Source organism: Ixodes scapularis, unplaced genomic scaffold (assembly GCF_016920785.2).
Source record: "Ixodes scapularis isolate PalLabHiFi unplaced genomic scaffold, ASM1692078v2 PGA_scaffold5__190_contigs__length_132052651, whole genome shotgun sequence".
Lineage (NCBI taxonomy): Eukaryota > Metazoa > Arthropoda > Arachnida > Ixodida > Ixodidae > Ixodes > Ixodes scapularis.
Window position 1 is genome coordinate 52,343,307 of NW_024609880.1, and position 24,374 is coordinate 52,367,680.

The 24,374-nt window shown below is 48.7% G+C and overlaps 1 protein-coding gene across 1 annotated transcript in view; it reads right to left on the minus strand.

Moving 5' to 3' along the window:
* LOC8031199 (filamin-A) overlaps positions 1 to 24,374 on the minus strand; it is a 180,023-nt gene that overhangs the window by 152,795 nt on the left and 2,854 nt on the right. The window contains exon 2 of the mRNA XM_040218746.3: positions 11,332 to 11,592. Within this exon, the coding sequence (XP_040074680.2) occupies positions 11,332 to 11,592 (261 nt within the window). The remainder of the gene's footprint in view (positions 1 to 11,331; positions 11,593 to 24,374) is intronic.

Genomic DNA, 24,374 nt, shown 5'->3' on the forward strand with positions numbered 1-24,374 from the left:
AAAAGAGAAGAAAAAAAAAAAGAAACTTAAGCGGAAAGGCGGCCGATTGGGTAACGACGATTCATTCAGCAGTCAAACTTGGTGCGTTGAAAGAGCTCATCTCGGGAAATAGGACCACGAGAGGTGTCTGTATAAAGCACTCGTACACGCTTCACAGCACACAATTCTATCGATTGACCGGAAGTCGTCTGCTCGCTAAGGTTGTGCGCGCGTCTCGGATGAATAGGACTCAAATATGTTATGCAAGGCAGAGACCCCGGAGACAGGGAAGGAGACAGGGAAGAAGAGAGGGTAGTTCGCAACGCTCCATTCATCGCCAAGCGGGCACAGAGCCGCGAAAGAAGTATACGATTTTTTTTTTAAACCAGTCAACCGTCGGCGTTGCACACCGAAGGCCGGTTCACACATTTGCGTTTAAGTGTGATTGACTGCTTCGCCATCGCTTCAGGACGCATACGACACCGGCGCTATCTAACAAGCACTCCTGGAGGCTGGATCCCTTCCGATTTGTCTATATCCTTTACGCGTCATTCTTTCACCGTGTGCTCGAAATAATTCTGGCAACGTTGTAGGCGACCATTTCTAACGGACAGTGTGCATAGATTATATCTCGCAAATAGTGGAGAATCAGTTACGCGCAGGTCGGGAGTGTTTCCAGGCCTATCTAATAAATGGCGCGAATGGGCCGGTGTGTCGCCTCGCCGCAGGCAGTCACAAGAAGTCGTAGTAACGCAGTCGGCCACAGTCGAACGCAGGTAAAATAACGGTTCATGTGGTTCAGAGCAGAGCTTGCGATATCAATCGATTGACAAACTATCCCGCCGAGACGCCAACGGGCTGTTTACAAACAAGCCCGCGTTTTCCCACACCAGCGGCGTGACGTCGGAACCGCCTGAATATACACTGTTTCACTGAAAGAGGGCGAGGGAGAATTGAGGGAGGGCTACCGACTTGCTTTCCTCATCGCTGAGCCAAAAGGCTGAGCTGTGCGAAGCGAGGGGAGGAGCCCCCCGAAGTGCGCCTTGGATGCACGCGATGCCCGACGGTCGCTCGCTTCGCCCGCAGTTTCCCCTCCGTTTTTGCTTCCCTAAATTTAATTAAAGCTACTGGATTCGATGACAACCCAAAACCCTGTCATCGGGGTACCATTCCTCGGTTGCAGGTTACGCGAACAACAGGCGAAATGGTAAAATCCTAGCTATCGGGGGACCCCTGTACCGCGCACGGAATCCGGCGTAACGAAGATAATATTTTAGATGATGACGATGCTACTATTAACGAAACACAACTGTTTATTTGTGGAATATAGAAAAGGACACTTTTGCAATCATACATGGACAGTTCGTCAATGAGCTTTGGAGAAGAAACAGTCCTAACCTCTGGCGACTTCCCCCTGCCGTCCTCCTCGACCACACCTTCAGCGGGTGCCCCGACCACAGCCAAACTCCACAAACTAGGATCCACACAAAGGCGGGCGAGCCGAACTCCTCCACAGCCGTAAGGGTTCCGAGTTTGCGAGTTAGCGGGCAGAAGACTCCACAGCCGAAGGGGGCCGGACGTGCAGGTTGGCCTCCAGAGACCGGGTGATGTCCAGGACTTGGTCTCCGGGAGCCAAGTCCCTTACGGTCAGTCAGTCAGAGCTTTGAGAGTGAGGAAATCAAGTCCTTTATGGCCCTTCAGTGGCCGCTTATATTGAGTTCAGCAGCATTCTGGGGTCCTCCAGTCCACCAATCAAAAGGTTTTGGAAGGACCAAAAAAGAGAGGTGTTCTTAGCATTAATCAAAAGGCTCGAAGCCCAATGCAAACATCAGCACGACAAAACCGAGCGCATCCACAGTACAAAACACATTTCGGGCGACGATCAAAATATCAGTTAAAACAAGACAAAGCACGTACGACGGCAGAGAAGTTATACACGGAGGGAAACCACTTCCGCAGTGGAGATCCCAAAAGCAGACAAGCATAAAACAAAATATCTCCGACGCGGGGTTCTAGGAACTAAGTGAAGCGTTACAGCATTCACGTTCGCCCCCCTCTGGGGCCCCCCGAATCCGGTAGAAGCCACGAGCCGTGCGGCCCGTGCCGTGAAGACAAACGAACCTTCGGAAGAAGTAAAAACATAAAGTAAAGCTAAACACTCGCGCGAGCACAACTTCGCGACACCGGCAAGGCGAGTGCGGCTGAAATGTTTTCGAGTTTCATCGCTTCCCACGTGACCAGGACCTCCGACGGCAGTGGGTTGCTTCAATAAACAGAAAAGACTTCAGCCCTTTTGCCACATTCTCGAGTGTGCTCGCAACATTTCGGGAATGGAGCGCGCTCCGAGTTCGATGCTGTACCGTAGTTCAACATGGGTTACGATCGCAAGATAAGTAAACCTTCCTTCGAGATTCGCTGTTTCAGTTTGTAAAGTTTATCTTTGTATTCTCTGCAGGTCGCACTCCCGCGACACGTTTGCAAAGAACTGCGAGTCAAACGAATAGGATCATTGAAAGCTACATCATTTTTAATTACCTGAAATAAAATATTGAGTGTGACCCGTGGCCACCAAAGAAATTGGTCCTGAGCATGATTTGCGACTCATAAAGGGCTGTTCAGTAGCTGAAGGCTCATTCCCGTTACCGAGCGTGGGTTTTCTTATCGGTTTCCTTAAATCGCGATCTCCTGCACAACAGCAGAGAACAGTTAAATTATGTTAACCGTTCCAATGCGACAGCATGCTTATAGTTTTACAGATGAGTGCGCAACGCAGGTGGTAAAGAAACATCAACTTCGAATGCCGCAAAATGCTGAACCGCTGATAGACGCACGCTTGCAGTGGGCCTGCTTCGACGTTGCTGAATTCAGTTTTCAACAAAAGACGCACCCGTCGACACGGGATCCTCAATTAAACATTTTACGCGTATAAACATCGGTGCATAGCAGACCGAAGCTGTCTACGATCATTACCGCGATGCTCTTATTTTGCGCGTCTTCGTCTCTTTGTTGTGTGGAAGACACAGAACGACAAAAACCTTTCTCGCTGTACTACGCCTACAGCCACGGAAAACCTCAAGGGAACCGCAAATTTATTCGCTCTTAACTGATGCAGCAGTCTTGAGCACTCACCTCCACTTTAGATCGCTGGCGCTTTCGCTGCCGCCGCGTTCGCTGCCGCTGTTGCACGTATCGCCGCACCGGCAGAAGCCATATTACCGAGCACGAAACAGGCACAGAGTGTTTAAAAACGTGAACCCATTCAACAACACACAAGCCCCACCCTGCGGCGGATATTACTCGTGTTTTACCGCACCCAATACATCAGCGGCGCTCAAAAGAGTGCAGCGCGGCTGTTGAGCCTAACGCCCGAGAGATGGAGCTACGGCATTCAAGATAGCGCTGCCCGCGATAAAACCATGTATACGTAATCTACCTGAAGACGACGTAATAAGGCAGGCGAGCTGGTTAAAGTTAAACATTTCTAAAACCCAAGACTTTTTTTTTTCTTTATTGCATTTCTAAAACCCAGGACGGAGGCCACAAAAAGGGGACAAACACAAGACGTCTTGCGTTTGTTCCCACTTTGTAGCCTCCGTCTCGGGTTTTAGAAATGTGTAATCTAACTCTTTGCTTTCTCTTTGTGCCATCCGTCCTTCTGGAACATCGGTTGGACTTTCTGGTCACTAAAAACAACATAGCAGACAGGTTGACTACTACAAATAAAAAAAGAAATATTACTACTGCTTATTTGTTTTATTATTGCGTTTTTCTTCCCATCTTGTATGACGGTGCAGAGCTAAGCGAGGAAGAACATTATCGACGCACAAGCTTCCACATTTTACGTAGGAATGTCGTGAACTTTATATCGAATCTGAGGCTCGAATGGTATCGCCAAACCCGCGAAAATTCTAAAATCGACAACGTTCGATACTTGACCAGTGTGCCCAGCCTCTACGCAAGAATCTAGAATTCCTGCATTGTTTACTTTAAATTTTAGAAAATAACTACCAATGCTTACACTATACAAAAGCAAAACATATATTTTTATTATTATTTAGTTAGCGCAACACCCTTTCCATGCGGCGTCAGTTCGGTCACAATTCCCGCGTACGCATAAGAGTCGAACTTTTGTCCAGATTGTGTCGAACTTTGCGTTAAAAGTTTAACAAAATCGGACCAGGGTAAACCGGAATCTTAGCGGCCTCTCTACACACGTTGCATCTCAACACGTGCTGCAAGCACGTTTACACTCCAACCCGGTATCACAAGGAGCAACCACTTCTGCGATAGCACGGAAGATGCAGACGCCGCGTCACGTGTTCACCTTGACAATAATTATTTGCGACTGCTCGCTGCATTCTTCACCCTGCTCCTTCTCGAGCCGATCGTCAACGTGAGCCGAGAACCCATTGTCTCGGAATGCCTGCATTTCATTACAATGTCCAAGCAGACCACGAAGGTCGTCCAAGCTGGTGGGAAAGAACTCGAAGAGGAGCGCTCCTGCAGGAAGCTTCGAAGTGGCAGCTGACGTCCCACTACTTTCCGAATGGTGCGTTTGGGTGTCTTGTACCACCCATGCATTCGAAAAAGTATTCGCAAGTGGCAACAAAACAAATGACGTCACCGAAGCCGGCCTGTCAGGTTGTCCAACGTCGCGATCCTGGCGGCTGGTCGTAGAAGTTACGGCAAACTCTTTAAGAGCGAACGAGAGTGTCGCTGTAGTCGCAGCGTTCCAACTCCTGACTGCTGGGCTTTCCGTGAATTGTCACGCTGGAAAACAACCTTAAGGAGAACGGGCGTCTGACGTATTCACCTCCGCTGTTGTTCCACCGCCAGGATCGCAGCGGGCAACAGCATGACAAAGGTGTGACGTCATCAGGTGGAAATTGAGGGGTCACGAATGACGACGCGTTCCAGGCACCATATAGTTTGACTGCGGTCCTTATTTTAGCTGGTCTGGAATCTTATCGTCGCGATATGGGAAGGTTTTCCCTATGGGGGACCAATGGAAGCACCAGAGGCCCGCTGCCGACGCTAGAAGCTTCAGCAACTCAGATCGCTCGGAAAATCTAACTGACGGATGTTGGTTCGGAGAAGCCACCGTGGAGAAAGTTGCGTGTCTATAGTTTTCCATAAAACCCGACGGACCCGTAAAAAAAATCATTATTTTGGATAAACTGAAACACCACGTAAAGGGTGCTACATCTGCTTTTAAAGAAAGATGAAAAGGTTTCAGTTAAGAATGTTTTTGATACTTTTTATACTCTTTCACTCTTTTTTCTTTTTTTAATTTGTTTGGGAGCAGTTTTTACAAGCAGATTATGTGGCCTGTAAGCTGGGCGAGGGAACGTTCCAAACAGTCGAAGCCTTTTGTGAGAGAGCGCCGAACGTTGTGCAAGTCTGGCGTTTGCGACACATACTCGCGGCTCGGAAAACGCATGCGCGGGGGGATCAGAGGCACGCGGCACGCCGGCGGGACGACATTCCTCGACACCAACGCCGCAATTTCAAGGCCTCGTGCGTGCGTGCATGCCCGCGTTGTGTGTACTCAGCAAGCAGGTCCAGACAATGGGATAGCGCCTGCGCGTGTCTGTGCGTGTGTACGCGCTCCCCGAGTGGTTCGCACGACTACCCGCCGCAGCCGAGGGCGAAAGAACGCCCGAACATTTCCTGGCTCAGAGTGGCAGCCCGAACGGCAACCCCGTATAACGTCGCTTTGCGCCATCATTGCGAGCTCTTCCTCTGTCGCTCGGCGTTCGCGCCAGAAGTGTTTCCTACGTTGTAAAACAAACCGGAAAAATCGGCGCCTGCATGTAGAAAGTTAAGATTTTCACCAAATGTGGTGGATTTTACCTTCGGAAATTTCAAGGTGTAGCTTTCATCCTGTAGACAATGAAGCTAATAAACTAGCCAAAGTAAGCGGCGGACATGTTCGCAGACGACCGAGGTAGCGATGAATGTAGCTTGTGGCGCCATCTCCCGACAGACGCAGCGAGCAGACGACGTACTATGTGGTTAAAAGTTCAGAGCGAGGGGAAAGGAAGGCTGGGGGTGAGGAAGCATGCGGACTGTTGTAGAGGAGAGGAGGAAACACCCTTTTCAGTCCAGCATCCCGCCAGCTTCCTCATCCCCAGCCTTCCTTTCCCCCGCCCTGAACTCCTAACCTGTTACCGACTATGGCTGCGGCTATCGATAGATAGTCGCTAATAACACTCCCTCCCCCCACCCCCTTTTTTTTTTTTTTTTTTTTTTTTTTTTTTACGAGTCTAGCAAACGTTTAACAGTCAAACTTTGCCGATGTTTGCTAGAAGTTCGAAGGTTCGCCGAGCCGGCCGAACCTGAAGTTGGACAAAAGTTAGCGCCATCCCCAGATCGGACTAGGCCATAAGAAAAACACCGATAACGGAATTCGGTCAAGGAGGCAGGATCTCGATTCCAATTCAATGGTTATCTTACGAAGCGGAGAATTTGTTTCCATATTCTGAGACCGGCTACTTCAAAGGCAAGGAACGAGTAGAATGTTTAATACACGAAGCCCAATTATGAAGCCACATTGAATAATGCATTGAACTATGCACATTCAGCAGTTATAAGAACTTACACAATGACAGATTACGCGATAAAGGCACAGGTTGAGCAAATTGTAATGATACAAATAATAGGATACACGGGAAAGGAACATTATGCTAAACATTTAAGACTAAAGAACGATTTTTTTTTTCTCATAACTACGCTTAATATCTAGCTGCTATTTTCGTGTGGTTCAGAAAACTTAATAAAACTAATGCATGCTTCTTTTTTTTTCTTTTCTTACGTAAGGCCAAGGATTCGAAACTTCGGCCGAGGAGGAGCGCGCGACTGTCCAGTATGCTTAGTCCAACCCGTAACCGGGTTCGTCGCCGATCACATCTAGCAATAAATTATAACCCCCCCCCCCCCCCCCCCCCTCCTCCAAACCAGAATTTCCAACACAAAGTACACAAACCTAGCTATGGTATAGTATGTACTAGGGTTCCGTGTTTTCCGATTTACCCGGAAATCACGAAATTTCGAGGTCGCGATGGCAAAATAAAAATCACGAAAGACCGTATTTTACGAATAAATTGCCTGAGAGCACAGGGTCAGTGGTCCCCATGAAAGGCCACTTCAGGTTCCTTCGAAATATCGAACTATTGACAAAAGGGAGTTCACCGTTTATCTCGTCAACGTTCGTTCAAAACGAAGGGTTACTGTACTTCTGGGTTATAGGACAAAAGCCACAGTTACCGTTTCCAGTTTGTAGCACACTGTGGCACACATGTAGATTTCAAAAGGGGGCAGGGCAACTGGAGCTTCCTTGCTTCCAGGCGACTACGTCTAGGTGTTTAGTTATTTGAATGTATTGGCGGTAATTAAAGCAACTTCTTTTCAAGATTTGTCGTGAGACAGTAATGGCAATGAAAAGGACGCTAATGCCAAATGCAGTTAAAAACGTATATTGCGATACAGATGAGTTCTTCAGAATTTAGTGTTCGTTGTGTTTTTCAGTATTTATATTTAATTTTAATACGGGAAATTGCCAAACAGTAAAATTAATCTCCAAATTTGGAAAAATAGGGAATTTATAAAAAAATACCGATAAACCCCGAATTTTCAGCAAAAAAAAAAAAAGTTCCAAAAAACACCCTCCGAACGAAAAATAAACTCCGAAAATACGGAGTTCGTTTTTGGAAGGGGCCACGGAAAAAAACCACCCGTGGCCCCTTCCAAAAATGTGCGACCCCCCCCCCCCCCCCCTTTCCCCCCAGAGTAACAATCCTAGATGTCTTAGACGTCCAGGGATAAACCCCTGGATATCTAGGACAATCCATAGAGATGAGTTCAATGTCATCCACGGGAATGCCGCCGCACAAGCAACTCAGCGTTTCCACCCGTCGAATGCCCTTGGGGGCCGAGAGGAAGATGTCACCCCTGCCGTTCCTTGTCAGTGCGAATTCGAAGAAACGAAGCGATCGCAAGAAGCGTTGGTCGACTGCACGTCCGACCGACCGACCAGATCGGAGCAGCCCAAGGAAGAACGGAATGTACTACAACCGGCGTCATCCCTTTCTGGAAGGTGACACGAGGTACAAACACACACACACCAGACTGGCAATGCGAAGCGACGTCCTTGGAGGACTTCCCGTTGGCATGCTAACGTCCGCCACGCCTACCCGCGGCCCAGGCAGAAAAAAACGCTCGGAGCGAGTCGTTGCCCAGAACGGTCCATATATTAGAGATGCGTTTCCTTCCGAGAACACATGCCTTTTCTTCTTCGGCTACCACCAATATATCTATTTTTGTTTGTACTTTGCGTGCCTATTCCTTATCTTTAACAGCCTCGTGCTGGATGGAACACATACAAAGGCCTGTCCGTGACTTATCCTAACAGTTAAAAGCGACCGCTCGCAGTGTGGACTTGCTAGTTTCCGCCGGAAAAGTCTCACGACCACGCCGTGCTTACTCACCGACGGAAGGAAAAAAACAAAAAGACATGAGACACCACGGGAAGGGTGCAGCTTATTTGCACACAATAATCAGTCAGCGGCGGTTCCGCCGTCGTGTAGTGAGCCACATTGCATTATGCGTAACACGCAACGCCGTGTAAACTTCACAGGCGGCATACCTGTCTAGCCAAAGCGTATTCGCAATACACAGCTCTCGTCTTGTGCGTCACGTCAAACCAGGGACGCTGTCTCTGAAACTGAACATGCGCCGATTATTCGCGGTTTAAAAACGGGTTTCTGCGGTCGCGCAGTGCCTACAGTTCCTTGTCCTTAATTTGTGCTACAAAAATTAAAGGAAGATCCATTCGTGGATCTTTGGGGAATGCGTTAGCATGACTCTTGGGGAAGCGCCACACACGTCCCCATTTGGGAAACGCTAACACTGACCCGGTAACGAAGCCAAAAAGAGGCACCAAAAATAAAGGAAGCAAAAGAAAAAGCAAAGAGAAAAGTGAAGAGGTCGGCGTTAGCGTTTCCGAAGGGTATAATGCTAAGCATTCCCTAATGCCCGTTTCAGAGAGGGAATTTCACCCAGCGACTTGACGTCGCAACACCAACAACACGGGCCGCCCGCGTTCAGACGCAGCAAACAATTGCTGCCACTTGCCACCATCATCATTACATTGTATTTGTCTTGCACTATCTAGACAGGGGGTTACGCGCTATAAACGTGTTGTTTATACTTTCAAAATGGCGTTGAGAATAATAATTCATCTTCCTGAAACGGTTTATCCCCAAAAACGATTAATTTCAATCCCGAACCAAGTCATTTGTTGTCATCATCACCGGCACGAGGTATCACGTGAAAATACCGCGGGTCTGATTGGCTGCTGCCGTTTCAAGCGTATCCGAGTTATCCGAGTTGTTGGTCCGTTTCGAGCCGGACACGATCCGAGCAATTCGTGTGGCGCTAGGGAAAGCTATAGGGAACAACTCGCCAGCAACCCCGAGATTGTTGGAAAAGTTGCCCCGTCTGAAGCGGGCCTTAGGATACACCAATGGATCTTCCATTTTCTTCTTTTCCCAGGTTGAAATGTTTCACTATTGTTTCGTCGCCTACACCCAGTGCCGGAAGCGCGTGGCTCGGAACTTGTAAAGGAAAAGGTGTATATACAAAAGGACATTTTCAACCCGCTCTCGCTGATGTCAAACCAGAAAAAAAACTGAAGATGTTTTGCCGAAGAAGATCCTGCTGGTCGATCTTGAACGGTAATTTTACCAGAGCTACGGTACCTCTGGAACGCGTCCCCGACTGGTGTGCTTGGCATCCCATACATCAAAGATGGTCACCAAATGGTAGCAAGTTACATCACACGAATTGACCTGTCATGCTGTCGGATGTCGCGATCCTGGCGGTTGGTCGGAAGTGCTGGCGAAAAGTACGAGCCAACGTCGTCGTGGCGTCCCAACTCCTGGCTGTCGAAGCTTCCGTGGACTGTGAAGCTGGAGAGCGACCCGCGGTAGAACGGGCGTCTGCCGTATCCATCCCCCCACCGCTGAATGGGTGGATGGATGTTAAAGGTTAAAGGCAGGTTAAAGGCTACCGCCCTTTGCAACGGGCGGTAGCTTGCGCCACCTAGCCTAAGTCTCAAAAGACAAAAACATATGATTCCTCCCGCTGCTGCGACACCGCCAGGGTTGCTGCCGGCGATAGCGCGACACCTCCATGACTTCAATCGGGCAGAAATCGAAGGAGGGACCAGTTCTTTGGGACGCGGTAAACACACCAGTCGGAGACGCGTTCGAGGCATTTTAGCAGAACAGGGTTGCGGCAGACAACAGCTAGCGGGACACTTCTATGACTTCATGAGGTGGAAATCGACAGTCCACAAGTGAGGACGTGGTAAACAGACCAGTGGGTGACGGGTGGCAGGCACCGTGCTCGAACGGCTATAGAACTTCGCAAAATGGCCTTCTGCGCGCTGCCATCTTTGTCTGCTGGGCTGTGGAACGCCTTCTGAGAACGTGCAGTAGCTCTCCTCTGCGGTATATATCGGTCGCCGTGCTTGCGTTCACGCCCCAGTGACTCGGCATTTTTCGCCCGAAGAATAAGCGCTGCAAAGGTGTCTAAACTAAACTAAACCACTGTAGTACTCAACTTTCCTTCTTGCCAACACGCTCACCTTCAAATATTTGCATTTCCCTGTCCCGGCAGACGACGTCATTTTTGATAGCTTTAGAAGAGGAAAGAGGCGAGCAGCTGCGTCGGCGTCCAGCTGGGATTCGTATCAGTGGAGGTCGAACGCTGACGTGGCACTCGTGGCCGTCCCGTGCCCCGCGTTTGCTTCTTTAGGTTACGCTGATAATTCAGTGGTTTTCCTACCTATACTCGATGTCACCTCAAGTAGAAAAAAAAATAATCAAGTTTTGCGCGTTGCTCATTTGTCGCGCGAAGCAGTTCTTACAAGATTTGCTTGTCGGAGGAAGGAAGCGACGCTTTAGGCGGCTGAAACGCGTGCGTCTTGATAAAATATGTCTAATCTAAATGCACCTACACGTATCTTGATTGTGCACATAAAGGGGGCGAATTAGGAATGCTCCGCTAGGAGCAGCACTTTTTTGACCACGGTTCTCGGCCACGCTCAGAAATGGCGTCGTCTGCCGGAAGGGCAAATGGGGAGAGAAGGGTCTACCCAAATGGAGAGGAGTAATACGCGTGTGGAGAGGAGGTTCGCGTATCTTTTCCGTGTAGACCAACACGCGGATTTTATGTCACGCGCACTGCGCAGCGCCTACACCACGTGTGGGCAAACGCTGACTTGATCTTTTGTAAACAGCGTTTATAAGGGAGCTTGTTTACGAAGGACGTTCGCAAGCCACAGCTCACCAATGTTGACGAGCTTGATGTTGTCCTGCGCCATGGCGCTGAGCGCCGTCTGGACGTTCTCCAGGCATTGGTGCTGGTTGAGGGGCTTCTTGATGCGCTTGAGCTTCCGCTTCTGCAGCACCTCGACGAGCGAGATGAGCTTGAGGCCGTCGCTGAAGTCCACGCGCAGGTCCGCGACGGCCAGGCCCTGCGGCCGAAGCTGCTCGTTCACCCAGTTGGTGAACGTCTTTTCCTGGATTTCCACCCAGACGCACTCGTCACCTGCGGGAACCCCGGAAAGAAAATAGAGGTTAATACACGCTGCGCGACACGGCGCGGGTTCGTGCCATGGCTGGCCGCGCCTGTCTTTTCAGCTGAAGGAAATTTGGGGCGTGCTGCTTTTTTTTTTTTCTGCTCGCGGGCGGAGTCTTTGCGCGAGGTCATGCATGTGTCGCATTCAGTTCCTCGACGGCAATCAGGCGTGAAAAAAGATTTATACAGAGTGTGTAGAGAACACTGAATCTATGAGGCGTGGTGGCACTGGCGACCCTTGAAAGACGATTATATATATATATATATATATATATATATCGGGTGTTTCAGCGAAGACTGACGAAATTTCTACAATTGGTGTATTCGAGGTAGAAGGATAATTTTCTCGGTACCCCATTACTCGTGGTGGCGAACGTCAGATAATGCGCGATACTTACCAATTTGTTCTCTAAATAATTAAAAATTATTTATCAACCTTTTTATTTGTGAAAAAAGACATGGTTCCAATTAGAAACTTGAAGAGCGTCATGGAAAAGCCCTAAATCAGTCATTTTCCGAAAGACTTTCAGCGTGTGAGAAGCGTAGTAGTGCACAAAAGTAACCACTCGTGGAGCAGGTACAAGGCTAACGGTTGCGGTAAGGCGCCCGCGCGATTTTCCCGTCTCTTACGAGAGCCCCAGCCTTGTGCCTGCTCCACGACATTAAAGCCGGGGCCACACTGCTTATACATCATACAAAAGACCGTCCGCAACCGCGAGTCACCGGAATATCCGTGGTTCGAATGCCGAGTGCTTCTCCGTGAACTCATTGCCATGCGGCATTCGAAGCACGGATCTCGCGGCGACTCGCGTTCGAATTGGGAGGCAGTTTTACTGTCGACTATCTTGGACCTCCCACTTCAACAGACGGGCAAGTGGATAGTCGAAAACAAAGAGCTGGGACAAATGCAGTGGCGTACCGACTTGTTCTTGAGTGGGGGGCAACCCCCCCCCCCCCCCCCCCCCAAGGGCCGGGGGACGGTGCCCTTCGTATCCCTTGGGCGCCGCCGGCCAGTGTTTGCCCTACCCAGTGGCGGCTGTTTCAGGGGCAAAACACATGCCTTGCCCCCCACTTTGAGAACTGAGGTGGGGGGGGGGGGGGGGGGGGGCAAGTGCCCCTTGCCCCCCCCCCCCCCCCCCCGGTTCACATTTGCCCATTGACAAATGTGATCGTGGCGATACGGCACGTAGTTCGATGTGGATATTTTCATTGGCTCGCTCTAATTTATTTACGAATTGTCCAGCACAATATTTCATTCAAATACGCAAACGTAATGTCAAAGCAGGGTTGTAAAAGTTACTTCAAAAATGTACCTAAGATACAGTTACAGTTACTCATACGAAAATGTACCTAGGTGCGTATCTAGCTACTTGCTTAAAAATGTACCTAGGTACAGGTACAGTTACTTCAAAGGTACTTTTTTTTTATTTTCACGTAAAGTATTTTTCTCAAATTTGTCACATTATTATTGGAATAAATCCTTTGTATACTGGGATGTAAACAAAAACAAGTTTGATAAACGTACTTTATTGGTGTCAATGGGAGAAATAAGGCAAAACGCTCACCAGAGCATTCGAAGACTTCGTTTTTTTCACTTGAGTGCTCGATTTGACCTCAGAATCAGGACTTCTTCGAAATGCTCATCCGACATCTTCGATCGCAGTTTGGTAGCAATTGTTCCTCCTATGCTAAAAACGCGCTCCACTGCCCCACTGCTTGGAAGCCCTGTGTTGAATCTTAAGAAGACGCTTTTCAGCAGCGGCATGTGCTTGAAACAGTCCAGACTTCTTGTCGGAGCAAGTTTGGTGTACTCTACAGTCGGCGAGAAACAGCCACCGGAGGAGCCTCCAACTCGGTATTGGGCAGGAGATTGAACTATAGGGGGCGCTCTGACCCGTTTGTTTTCCCCACGCTCGGTGTTTACTCAACACAAGGCCTGTGCACATGCCGACAGGCCTTATGGGCACATCCATGTCATCTTCTACAATAGAGCGTGGGGCACAGTTTAATGTAAAAAATACTAACAATCGACGAAGCGACGTTAAGTGCCGGATCTATCCTCAGAGAATGCGAGCTTGACCCACTTCGGCTTTTGTGCTGAGCTGGGACCGTGCATGCTGCATTGTTCATGCAGGCCGTAGTGGAAACAGAAGAGCCCCTCCTCCCCCTCACCGGAGAACACGAACTCCAGCCGAACGCTGACGGCGCATTCGGTTATGTCGGCCGAGCGCTGAGCCATTGTATTTGTTGTCCCCATCCGTGTAGTTGTAAAGTTAACCGCATAGGGCGTCACGGTCTGTCCTCCTCCCCAATAGAAGTTGGCACATGGCAAAACAGAAGGGCCCGGGGAGCCAATAAGGTCACTGGAGCGAGGCACGTGACGGCGCTGCACAGATATCCAGATCGGAGTGGAGTCCTCACGTGCCTTACTCTCACGCTCCAATTGGCTCACCGAGGACACAGCTTCCACTGTTTACGACGTCCCGCTCAAACTCGCTTGTTGACGTGGCTTGCCCTTCAGCGCCAGCACTGGGTTCGAAGCCATCGGCGAGCCCTGAAGACGTCGGCCGCATGGAGAAACGAAGAGTCGAGTGCACACGCACCTAACCTTCGCAACGCAACGACGCGCGAAAGTCTTCAAGCTTTCACGTTTTAGAGCGCAGCTCTTAGGCGCCCGTTTCCGGCTTGAGCGGCGTCGGCGTCGGCGTCGCCGTCGCCGTCGGCGTAACCGCGTGGTGCATTATGGGTAAATTTTTCCGAAGGGACCCGAGGACTCCCGAAGGAACCCGAGGTCGTCCCGAAGGCACCCGAGGTCCTTCGGGAGGACCTCGGGTCCCTTCGGGAGGACCTCGGGTCCCTTCGGGAGGACCTCGGGTTCCTTCGGCAGGACCTCGGAGGACCTCGGGTTCCTTCGGGAGTTGCATGCAACTGACATACAACGATTTGCATGCAACCTGTTGCATGCAATCCAGGTTGCATGCAACCTGATGACGTCATCGTCATCCGCATCGTCATCGTCATCACTGATGACGTCATCAGTGACGTCACTGATGACGTCATTGACATCCGCATCGCCATCGTCATCATCACTGATGACGTCATTGGCATCCGCATCGTCATCATCACTGATGACGTCATCAGTGACGTCACTGATGACATCATCATATCGTCATTGTCAAGGTCATGTGACCCCTGAGGTCACATGACCTCTTAAGGTCACGTGACCCCCCGGAGTCACGTGAACCCCCCGAGGTCCTCCCGAAGGACCTCGGGTTCCTTCGGGACGACCTCGGGTTCCTTTGGGAGTCCTCGGGTTTCTTCGGTAGGACCTCGGGAGGACCTCGGGTTCCTTCGGGAGTCCTCGGGTTTCTTCGGTAGGACCTCGGGAGGACCTCGGGTTCCTTCGGGAGGACCTCGGGTTTCTTCGGGAGTTGCATGCAACTGGCATACAACGATTTGTATGCAACCTGTTGCATGCAATCCAGGTTGCATGCAACCTGACGACGTCATCATCATCCGCATCGTCATCGTCGTCATCACTGATGACGTCACCAGTGACGTCACTGATGACGTCATTGGCGTCCGCATCGTCATCGTCATCTACTGATGACGTCATTGGCATCCACATCGTCATCGTCATCATCACTGATGACGTCATCGGTGACGTCACTGATGACGTCATCGGTGACGTCACTGATGACGTCATCAAATCGTCATTGTCAAGGTCACGTGACCCCCAGGTCACGTGACCCCCAGGTCACATGACCTCTTAAGGTCACGTGACCCCATTGAGGTCACGTGACCCCCTGGAGTCACGTGAACCCCCTGAGGTCACGTGACCCCCTCCTCCGAGGTCACCTGACCCCCTTGACGTCACCCGACCTCCCATGAGGTCACGTGACTTCAAGGAGTCGCACCTATCCCTCAGTACGCTTCCATCCTCCTCCTCAAAAGCTGCGCTCCAACCGGCGTTACAGAGAATTGTAAACGGCTTTCATTTTTTTCTTTTCGTTTTTAGCAAGGAAGAGAATATTGTAACGCGAGCGCGTTTAGGAGCTCGTGTCACAGAAAATCCGTCGGATGTCGGTGGTGTCGGTGGCGCGACGGAAAATTCCTGAATGGTCGATAGGGTCGTGACGTCACAGCCACATGACTTCGCGCGGGAATTTCAAACAACCCACAATGCTCATGTGAAGCGTGACGTCACGCGTGGAATGAAGGTGGTTAAAGACATACGAATTAATGGTCGCAGCATGTTTTAAATGATCCCACTTGATAAACTAATTCATTTGCCTTAAAGAAAAATTTGAAGAATTTACGCAGGATTGCACCCACGACCCTTCGGCTGCGAGCCAGACATGATACCGACTAGGCAATGGAGGGCTTGGGAATGGCACTGCGATCCTGCCGTCATTAGAGTGCCTCGATGTCTGTTTGTGTCAGGGTAAAGGCATTATCGCATCGAGTGTTGTTAGCGCGTGCCGAGCAAACACATAAATAAACCTTGCGGGGTAAAATGGCATCAAAGCACTGGCAAAAGCTCCTCAATCGCGCCGGGAGTGTTGTATCATAAGAACTAGGTCGTTGTGTGACTCAAGAGCATGAGAAGCGATTGAGAAGGCCATGCGAATGGTGCCCGATAACCCCATCGCCTCCAACTCTTAAAGGCGAAGGTTAATCGTCCACCCAGTTTTTTTTCTTCACAAACATTTTCAGTTTTGTAAAGTGCAAAATTTGAGTTTGATTTATTGAGTGGAAACACTACGTGATGTTAAATTGCTTTACGACTGTAATTATAATTTATTTTCAGTTATATGTTATATTGTATTTTCAACGATTTGACGAAGTGAATAAAAAGTACCTGTAAAAAGTAACTTCACTTAGTTACAAGTTACTGGAAAATGTACCTAAGATACAGATACAGATACTGAGAAATTAAAGTACCTAGGTTTGTACCTCAGGTACAACAAAAGTACCTAGATACCGATTTACAGTTACTTGTACCTAGGTACTTTACAACCCTGTGTCAAAGTAACGACACGTTCCAAGCTTAGATACGTAACGAGAACGCGATCCTTTCGAAACCACTGAAACTTGTGAAGGGAACTCATTCCAAGATTGAGAGGGAACGAGGAAGAGGGTTTTTGTTCCTGTTTAGGAGGAACGTGAGCAACACTGCTTCGAGCATTTCGGAAGACTCCCTCACGCGTGTTTATTTATTTTTTATTTTTTTTTTCTTTAAAGCGAACGATAATGAGCTTACGAAGGGGCTTCCCACAAAGTGGCCTACCTGTGACCGTCTGCTTCGCCGGTGCAGTCAAACTTGTTGCGAAAACCCCGGGTACAGTCAAAGTTGTGAAAACCCGCGGAGATCGTGAAAACACGGAAATGGGGAGAAAAGAAGACTCGACCCCAGTTAACCCCTTTCTGCATTTCCTCGGTGTCGGGTTTTCGTGACGTTAATGGAGTAGCAGAAACCCCAAAACGACGAAGCAGACGGCAGTACGGCCGCCATTTTGAGGGGTGCAGTTAGAAGGGTTCCTAGAGTTTCTTTGGTTAAAGGATTGTGGAAACATGTGACAAAAGCAACAAATAACCACATCTAATTTTTTTAAAAGTTAATGTAGTCTTGGTCTCTGCCAAAGGGCCTATTGGGGAAAATTAATAACGTTCGATATAATTAGTTCATTAATCACTCTTGGGTAATAAACGTTCTTAATAAGTAAATTTAAAGATGACTTTTCCACTTAAAACCTTTCTGGGCATCCTTCGAAACCAGTGAATGCGTTCCTTACAAAAATGTAAGGAACGCATTGCAATGTCCGCACGTATTTTTTTACGTCATTTGCTTATAGTTGGAAGCGTCGTGAATATACAAATAAATACACATTTTAGAGACCTAAATCGTTTGTGTCGCTGAACACATGATATCAAGAAGGTGCACGAGTTGATTTTACTTGAACTATTCACTTTCAATATTCCTAAAAATGGTTTACTCTGGCTAAAAGATTACTTTATGGGCGAAAGCAGTGCGTTATAATGGAAGGTAAAAGACTCTGCATGTGTGCATGCCACTTCGGGGGACCCGCATGCAGGGATCTGCTCTCGGTCCCCTTTTATTTCCTATTTACATAAATGACACCACCGAGAGCATAGAGTCGAATATCCGTCTTTACGACGACGACTGTGCAGTGTACAGCAAACTGTTCGGTATCCTACAGATCAGGCACGTAGCCAGGGGGGGACCATGGGGCCGGGTTCCCCCCCCCCCTCCCCCCTGGGTACGTGCCTAATCTGTAGGATACAGAACAGTTTGCTGCGGCGCCCCCCCCCCCCCCCCCTTTATACGGCATTTTGTCACGGACGTTCTCTCTCTCTCTCTTACTACCCCCCGGAAACAAAATCTTGGCTATGTGCCTGCTACAGATAGTAGTCGTAGTGGCTTGGAACAGGATGTAGACTGTATTGCAAACTGGTGCAAAAGATGGCATTTGACGACACTAAACATTTCATAAATGTCATCGCGTCCGTTTCGCACAGACAGACACACACACACAAACTGAAGCCGGGGTCGCACTGCTTATACCTGTGAACCGCCTCCCCTACATTCACGCAACGTCATATTACCACGAGCCAGCTGCAACAAATGTCATGAAAGCGGAAATTTTGCAACTGTCTGCAAATGTTTAACTACCCCGAATGACGTAGACGAACATGATGTGCGTTATAGGAACCGCAGCAACTCCTCGGCCAGCAAAATGAAATAGAAGTATTCTTAGAGAAAACTCCGGTTGTTTTCAGAATCGACAATGCAGCAGACTAAACGGTGTTGCCAGCTTTTGTCTTTCAAAAGCTCTTCTAAAGGTGCTGCAAGTTCTCCGAGCCCAAGACGTCGACTTCATGGTCCGGACGGAAAATCCCTCGCACGGGAACAGCTCGAAGTCACGGGAGCAGCTTGGATGCAGCTCAACTGAAAAGGGCGACAAGCACTGGAAGAAGTCTACATCGTGAAAGTACTTCGAAAGCCTCTCTTGGGTAAGCCAGGGATCAAGGAATTTCGGCTTTGATCAGCACGTCCACGAAACAATCACGCGAACCAAAGAAAAAGTTGTCTGACCTGTCTCAAGGACAGATCTCTCGAAAGTGCTCACGTTCTCAAGTTGAAATCTAATACGAATCCCTCCGCAATCGCTTCACTGAGAAGAGTGCCGTTTTCGCTCTATCGTGAATGGCAGAAAGAACTCACAAGGTGTCATCTCTGCAGTAAAGGAACCTACGAACTGGTGTGCGCCGATGGTCATCGTCCCCAAGCAACCAGGACGAATTCGCATTTGTGTTGACCTCCCAGTCATGAACAAGCACATTCAATACGAATATCACCCCATATTTTCAGTGGAGCACACGCTGGAAAGAGTAGCAGCGGCCAAAATCTTCTCAAAGCTGGACGCGAATTCTGGGTTCTAATAGATACCCTTATGAGAGAATTCACGACTCCTAACGGCGCTAATCACTCCGTTTCGAAGCTTTTGTTTTAATCGCGTACAATTCGGAATCTCGTCGGCTCCGGAGCACTTTCAGAGACGCATGCCGCAACTTCAGCAAGGAATATAAGATGTACTCTGGCACGCGGTCGACGTCTTAATATGGGCGTTATCGTCTGAGCAGCAGGAGCTGTTGCATAATGAGTCTCCACGTGGTGAGTTAGATAAAAGGGACTGAGTTTAATATTTACATGGATCACGGTGCGCAATCCTGCAAACCCTCGCTGCCTCTTCGTCTCGATCAAGTCCCTTCTTTTTCTCCTCTCACGCCACCTATATACTTCTACTTATTTATTTTTTCTCCGAGCTATGAACTCGTTGAGTCAATCGCAGGCTGTCGTGCGAGATGATATCGCCTTTGTAATTTTTAACACACCACTCCAAAATCAGCGCTGTTGAATCGCTCAGTCGCTATAAAGGTCTTGTCACCTATGACAAGAGCAGATGATGCGAAAATCCAGCGTCAAACTCAAAGTTTAATGGGCGCGGTTGTGCCAAACAAAATTAAGAACGAGCGTCGAGACAGCAGCAAAGCGGGCGGCGATTTGGTTGGCGTAACAGCAAGTGAGAGCGAGACTGACTCGACAAGGTCCCTTCCTGCGCAGCTCCTCATCTAGTGTGCGACAGCATCTCGAAAATTCGGCCCAGAAGGTTCGAGTGTAGAGCGTTCGGCGTGAGAATGAACAGGCACTTTCGAAAACAAGAAAGTAGGACAAAATGACAAAAATTACGTCCAGAGTAAGAACAAACACGAATCTTTTAGAAGTCCGTGACCGAGCGTTGCTTGCTCGGCCCTGCGCGCGGCATTATCACATTCGGATAACGCAAAACTTAGCGACTGGGCCCGAGCTCGAAGCTGACCGTCCTTTGACGCGTCGATCTGACACGATGCTGATCCGAACGCTGACAAATAGCGCTGGTATCCAATCTGCGTTCGATACTGCGATGACGTCGGAATGCTATAGTGCACGGGCTTTGTTTATTAAAGGTGATGTTGCAAACGCCCAGGCAAAGAAAGACCACCTGTATGTCGAGGACCGTGTCCGAAGTTGGCTCAATTCGCTGAAGTTGGCAGTTTGCGGTTTCAGCCAGGTGCAAAAAAACTTGGCGGGTGTATACAACGGAAGTTCCATTTACGCCTATATATACCAGTCTCCGATGCTGCGGCTATACTCGGCGCAGCTAATCTTTATAAGCGGGGAAATGCCGCCGTCCAAGGACGGAATTGCGGAATTTGTGAAGAGAATAAGGAATGTCAACAGTCTCCACGGTCGATGTTATTCCTGGCCGTCGATGCGCGTTGCACCGAGAGCTAATGCGGGGCGTGGTTTACTCTATAAGGTTGTCGGGAACGCTGCCCCGACTGGTGCGTTAACCGCGCCCAAAAAATCTGCTCCATCGATTTCCGCCGACGCCATACGTCACAGCGTCGGTAAAGGATGTGGCAGCCTCCTGCTCCACTGCAGGTTGCTCCCCGCCTTGACAGTCCACGCAAGCTTCGGCAGGAAGGAGTTGGGACGCCGTGCACGACGACAGTATACTGTCAAATTTGCTCGTTTTTTTTTTGTTTTTTTTAATTGTACGGTTAATTATAAGGATCGGGACATCGGACAGAATGACACACCGGTTTTTTATGAGGTAATTTGTTGCCACTTCGGGACAACTTTCGATGCATACGTGGAATAGTCGGAGGCGCCAAGAGCAGAGCCGATCTGGTCGAGAGGACAGACACACTGGCACCACCCACCGAATAGCTTTGAAACCCTCACGATCTATACGGACGTTTCATGCATCACGCCCTAGTATTCTTGGCTGTCAACTAGTGTGTCCTGATTATGCTATAGCCTTTCATAAGGTACGACAATTAAAAGATGTGACCCGACAGACCACGCCTTGGGGAAGGATCGTGCGTCTTTCAGTTTCTTCCCGCTTAGGAGGCAAAGGTCGAACAAAGGTTGACGCTGCCAGAGTTATAAAAGTAGCCAAAGCTGCTGCTATGCTGCCATTGCCTTCTTCAAAAGCTGTCAGCGCCGCGAAGGCTGACGCTGCCAGAAGTATGCGGAGTGCAGGTTCGTCTGCTTATTGCGGTGACGTCAGAACGCCGAGTTCTGATCGACTCTAATTGGAAGGATAGTGGGTAGACGTCAATGATAGATGCCTTGAGGCCTACCCACTATCCTTCTCATCAGAGCCAATCAGAGCACGGCCTTCTGACGTCACTGCGACCCCTGCGCAAGAAGCAGACAAACTTGCGTTCCGCATAAATAGTTAAGGTACGTGTTAATTTAATTAGTTGCAAATTCAGCAACTAAATACTTTCCAACAACCCCAGTTCGCACAGAACTGGAGTATGCAGCTTCCGTTCGGAACCGTGGTCAAGAATCTCAAATTTAGCGTACAAAACAGCGCATCAGGTTCCATAATGTCGTACTATATCATCGTACTTGAAGTGTAACTGCAATGAAATCAACCTTATGATTGCCACTTCTTTCACGAAGTAGAAAAAAAATTAATCTGTGCCTGTTTCATAAGATATTTCCTAACAATTCGATTCTTAATGAAAGGTTACTAACACCACCTTCTTACTTTTCAGCACGCATAGAACACCGTGATAAAGGTGGCATCCCGTCCTGTCGCACAAATCGTTTTTTAAGACTTTCCTTTCTAACACTTCGTCAGTGTGGAATCACCTTCCCCGAGCCATCGCCGAAATTCCGAATATAAAACATTTTCGAACTTGCGTTACTAACCTTTTTGCGTAAAACTCTCAACTATTGCCTATGTTTTACAGCGATAGCTGTTAGTGGGACACTCCGCGGCTTCGCGCCGTCGACCGCGCTCCATATTCGACGCGGGCAGCTTTCGGTACTCCGCCAAAAGATTCCACGGGCCGCTGATTACAAGATAACAAGCAAGCAAGATAACATGCACGGTCACGCATGGTCGTGCATGGTAGTAATATAACATGCATGGTCAGTAAAACTTTTCCCCGCCGGGCAATCTATCAGCCTGTGCACTGGGATAGGTGCCCATGTGAGCACAAACACTTCTCGGGAGATACGCAAATAAAACTGCCTCGGGACTTTACGATGCATTCTGTATCAGAAAGCAAGGGGAAAACAAATGCGGTAGTGCCCCGTCAATGCACCTGACAAATACAGATTTGTTTTCTAGTAAACGAATAGCAGAAAGATGGTTTTAATTAAAATAGTGTGTGTTTGTTTGAACAAACCTTCATTTGAGAGTGCACTCCGTTTTGTCTATTTCCTCGTCCCTGTTTATTCGGCACTTTTCGTTGAGCACGCGTGATTACTTGTACCAAAGTGACGCACGAAAACAAGCGCCCCTCTTACGCAAACAGTTTAAATGTTGTCTACTTAATCCACCCTCATTGGTTCCACAACACTAGGGAATTTTTGTCCGGTGTGTTACTCGGTGTAATACGAAACGTCTATGTGCGGACTCTATAGCACGCGCTCGCACCTTTACTGTTTTTTCAGTCCATCTGCTCCGAAATGACACCTTAGCGGCTAGGACGTCACACCTCAGCTGTCGCTGTGTTTCACCTTACGGTGGTGTAAGCGTTTTTAATACATGTCTTGCTGGTTTTTTTTTTTTTTTTTTTTTTTTACGTAATTTACGTTTTTTTTGTAGTGCTTCTAGCGCTGAGGGTGTCGAATAAGTAAATAAATAAATAAAAATGTAGTCAAATTTAGGGTGTAACGCGTAAGTTCCTGAAATTACAGTTACCTCTCACACTTGCTTTAACAAAAACACAAATCCACGTTGATAGTTACACGCTTCCATTCCCAAAGGTCGGTTCGAACCAAACCGTAATACGGCTATGGGGACCCGAAACCCTAAGATTCTTACAAGATGATGCCCATGACTGCGACGTTTTACGGTTTCCGGTACTCGTATTCAGGAGGCCAATATTTTCCGTTTCACCGAGCGAAGAAGAAGCGACAAGATTTATCGCAACGTTTCAAGCGGACCCGTTATGCACGCGCGCTGAGAACTTGAAGTGAAAGCGTCGTTCAAGACAACATGTTCGCAGGTGTAGCACTGGCTTCGTTCGACACAGGGTATAAATAACCTGTTTCTGCTTCGGCACAAACTCTCTTGTAAGACGTCTGTTGAATCGAAATGGAGCTGTGACAGAGTCGATATATTTGCCGGGTCGGAAACTGCATCGTTGGTGAGCGCAGCACGCAACGACATCGTGGGACATTTGAAAAGTCATTGGAACCGTGTAACTTGGCGACAGGTGAAGAACGCAGTACATGTTCCGCTTCTAAAGCGAGCTCGAAGCGGAACATCTACTGCGTTCTTCACCTGTTGCCCTTTGATAACACTTCGTCGCACACGCAGTTACGCACTCAGCAACATTGTGACTTACCCCTCAACCAGAACTTCTCCAGCAATGGTCATTACTTAGTAAGACGTAGAGGACAAATCTATGAGCTTTAAGTTGTGACAGGCACAGTGATTTCACGTGGCGTTATGGCCACTTCTATATTCGTTAGGTTCAAGGGGAAAAGCTTTAAACCAAAATTGTCCCCTTACGCTGAAGAGGTCCCTGTTTGTCTCTGACCTGAACCCAAGGGCGAGGCAAGGCGTCGGTAAGAATGAGACCTCTTTGATCTGGCAAGTTCATTCCAATATTTGAGTCTGCGCCCGTGTCTTTTCGAGTTTGACTGTCATTTCTACGTTCCCCGCTATGTTCTCAACTGATATAATTAAAGAAACCTACTTGCAGTGAAACGATGAGAGACTTCTGAGCATAAAGTATCAAGAAAATCGAGCTTAGACCAGCAAAGAGGGAGGGGGGGGGGGGGGTGTAAAGAAAATTATACTTGGTGACAACTTCTCTTGGCATTTCAGCGCAGAGGAGGAGAGAGCGCGCTCAGCTTTAATCAGCGCTCAAGAGGGGAGAGGGCACGCCTGCCCATACCTTTGACTGCATAGCCAAGAAAAGTTGTCTTTGAGTACTGCGTTGTAAATTAAAAGACTCGTTAAAAATTACGTGGTCCGGCACATACAAAAGTAAGAATGACACTTTCAAAGGGTCTGAAAACGAAAAGCACACACTCTTCAAAGCTTCAGAAAACTGTCAACGGACTTTCTAGGCTAGGTGGCGCAAGCTACCGCCCGTTGTAAAGGGTAGAGCCGTTAGCATCCATCCATCCGAAAGCTGAAGTGTCGTCACTC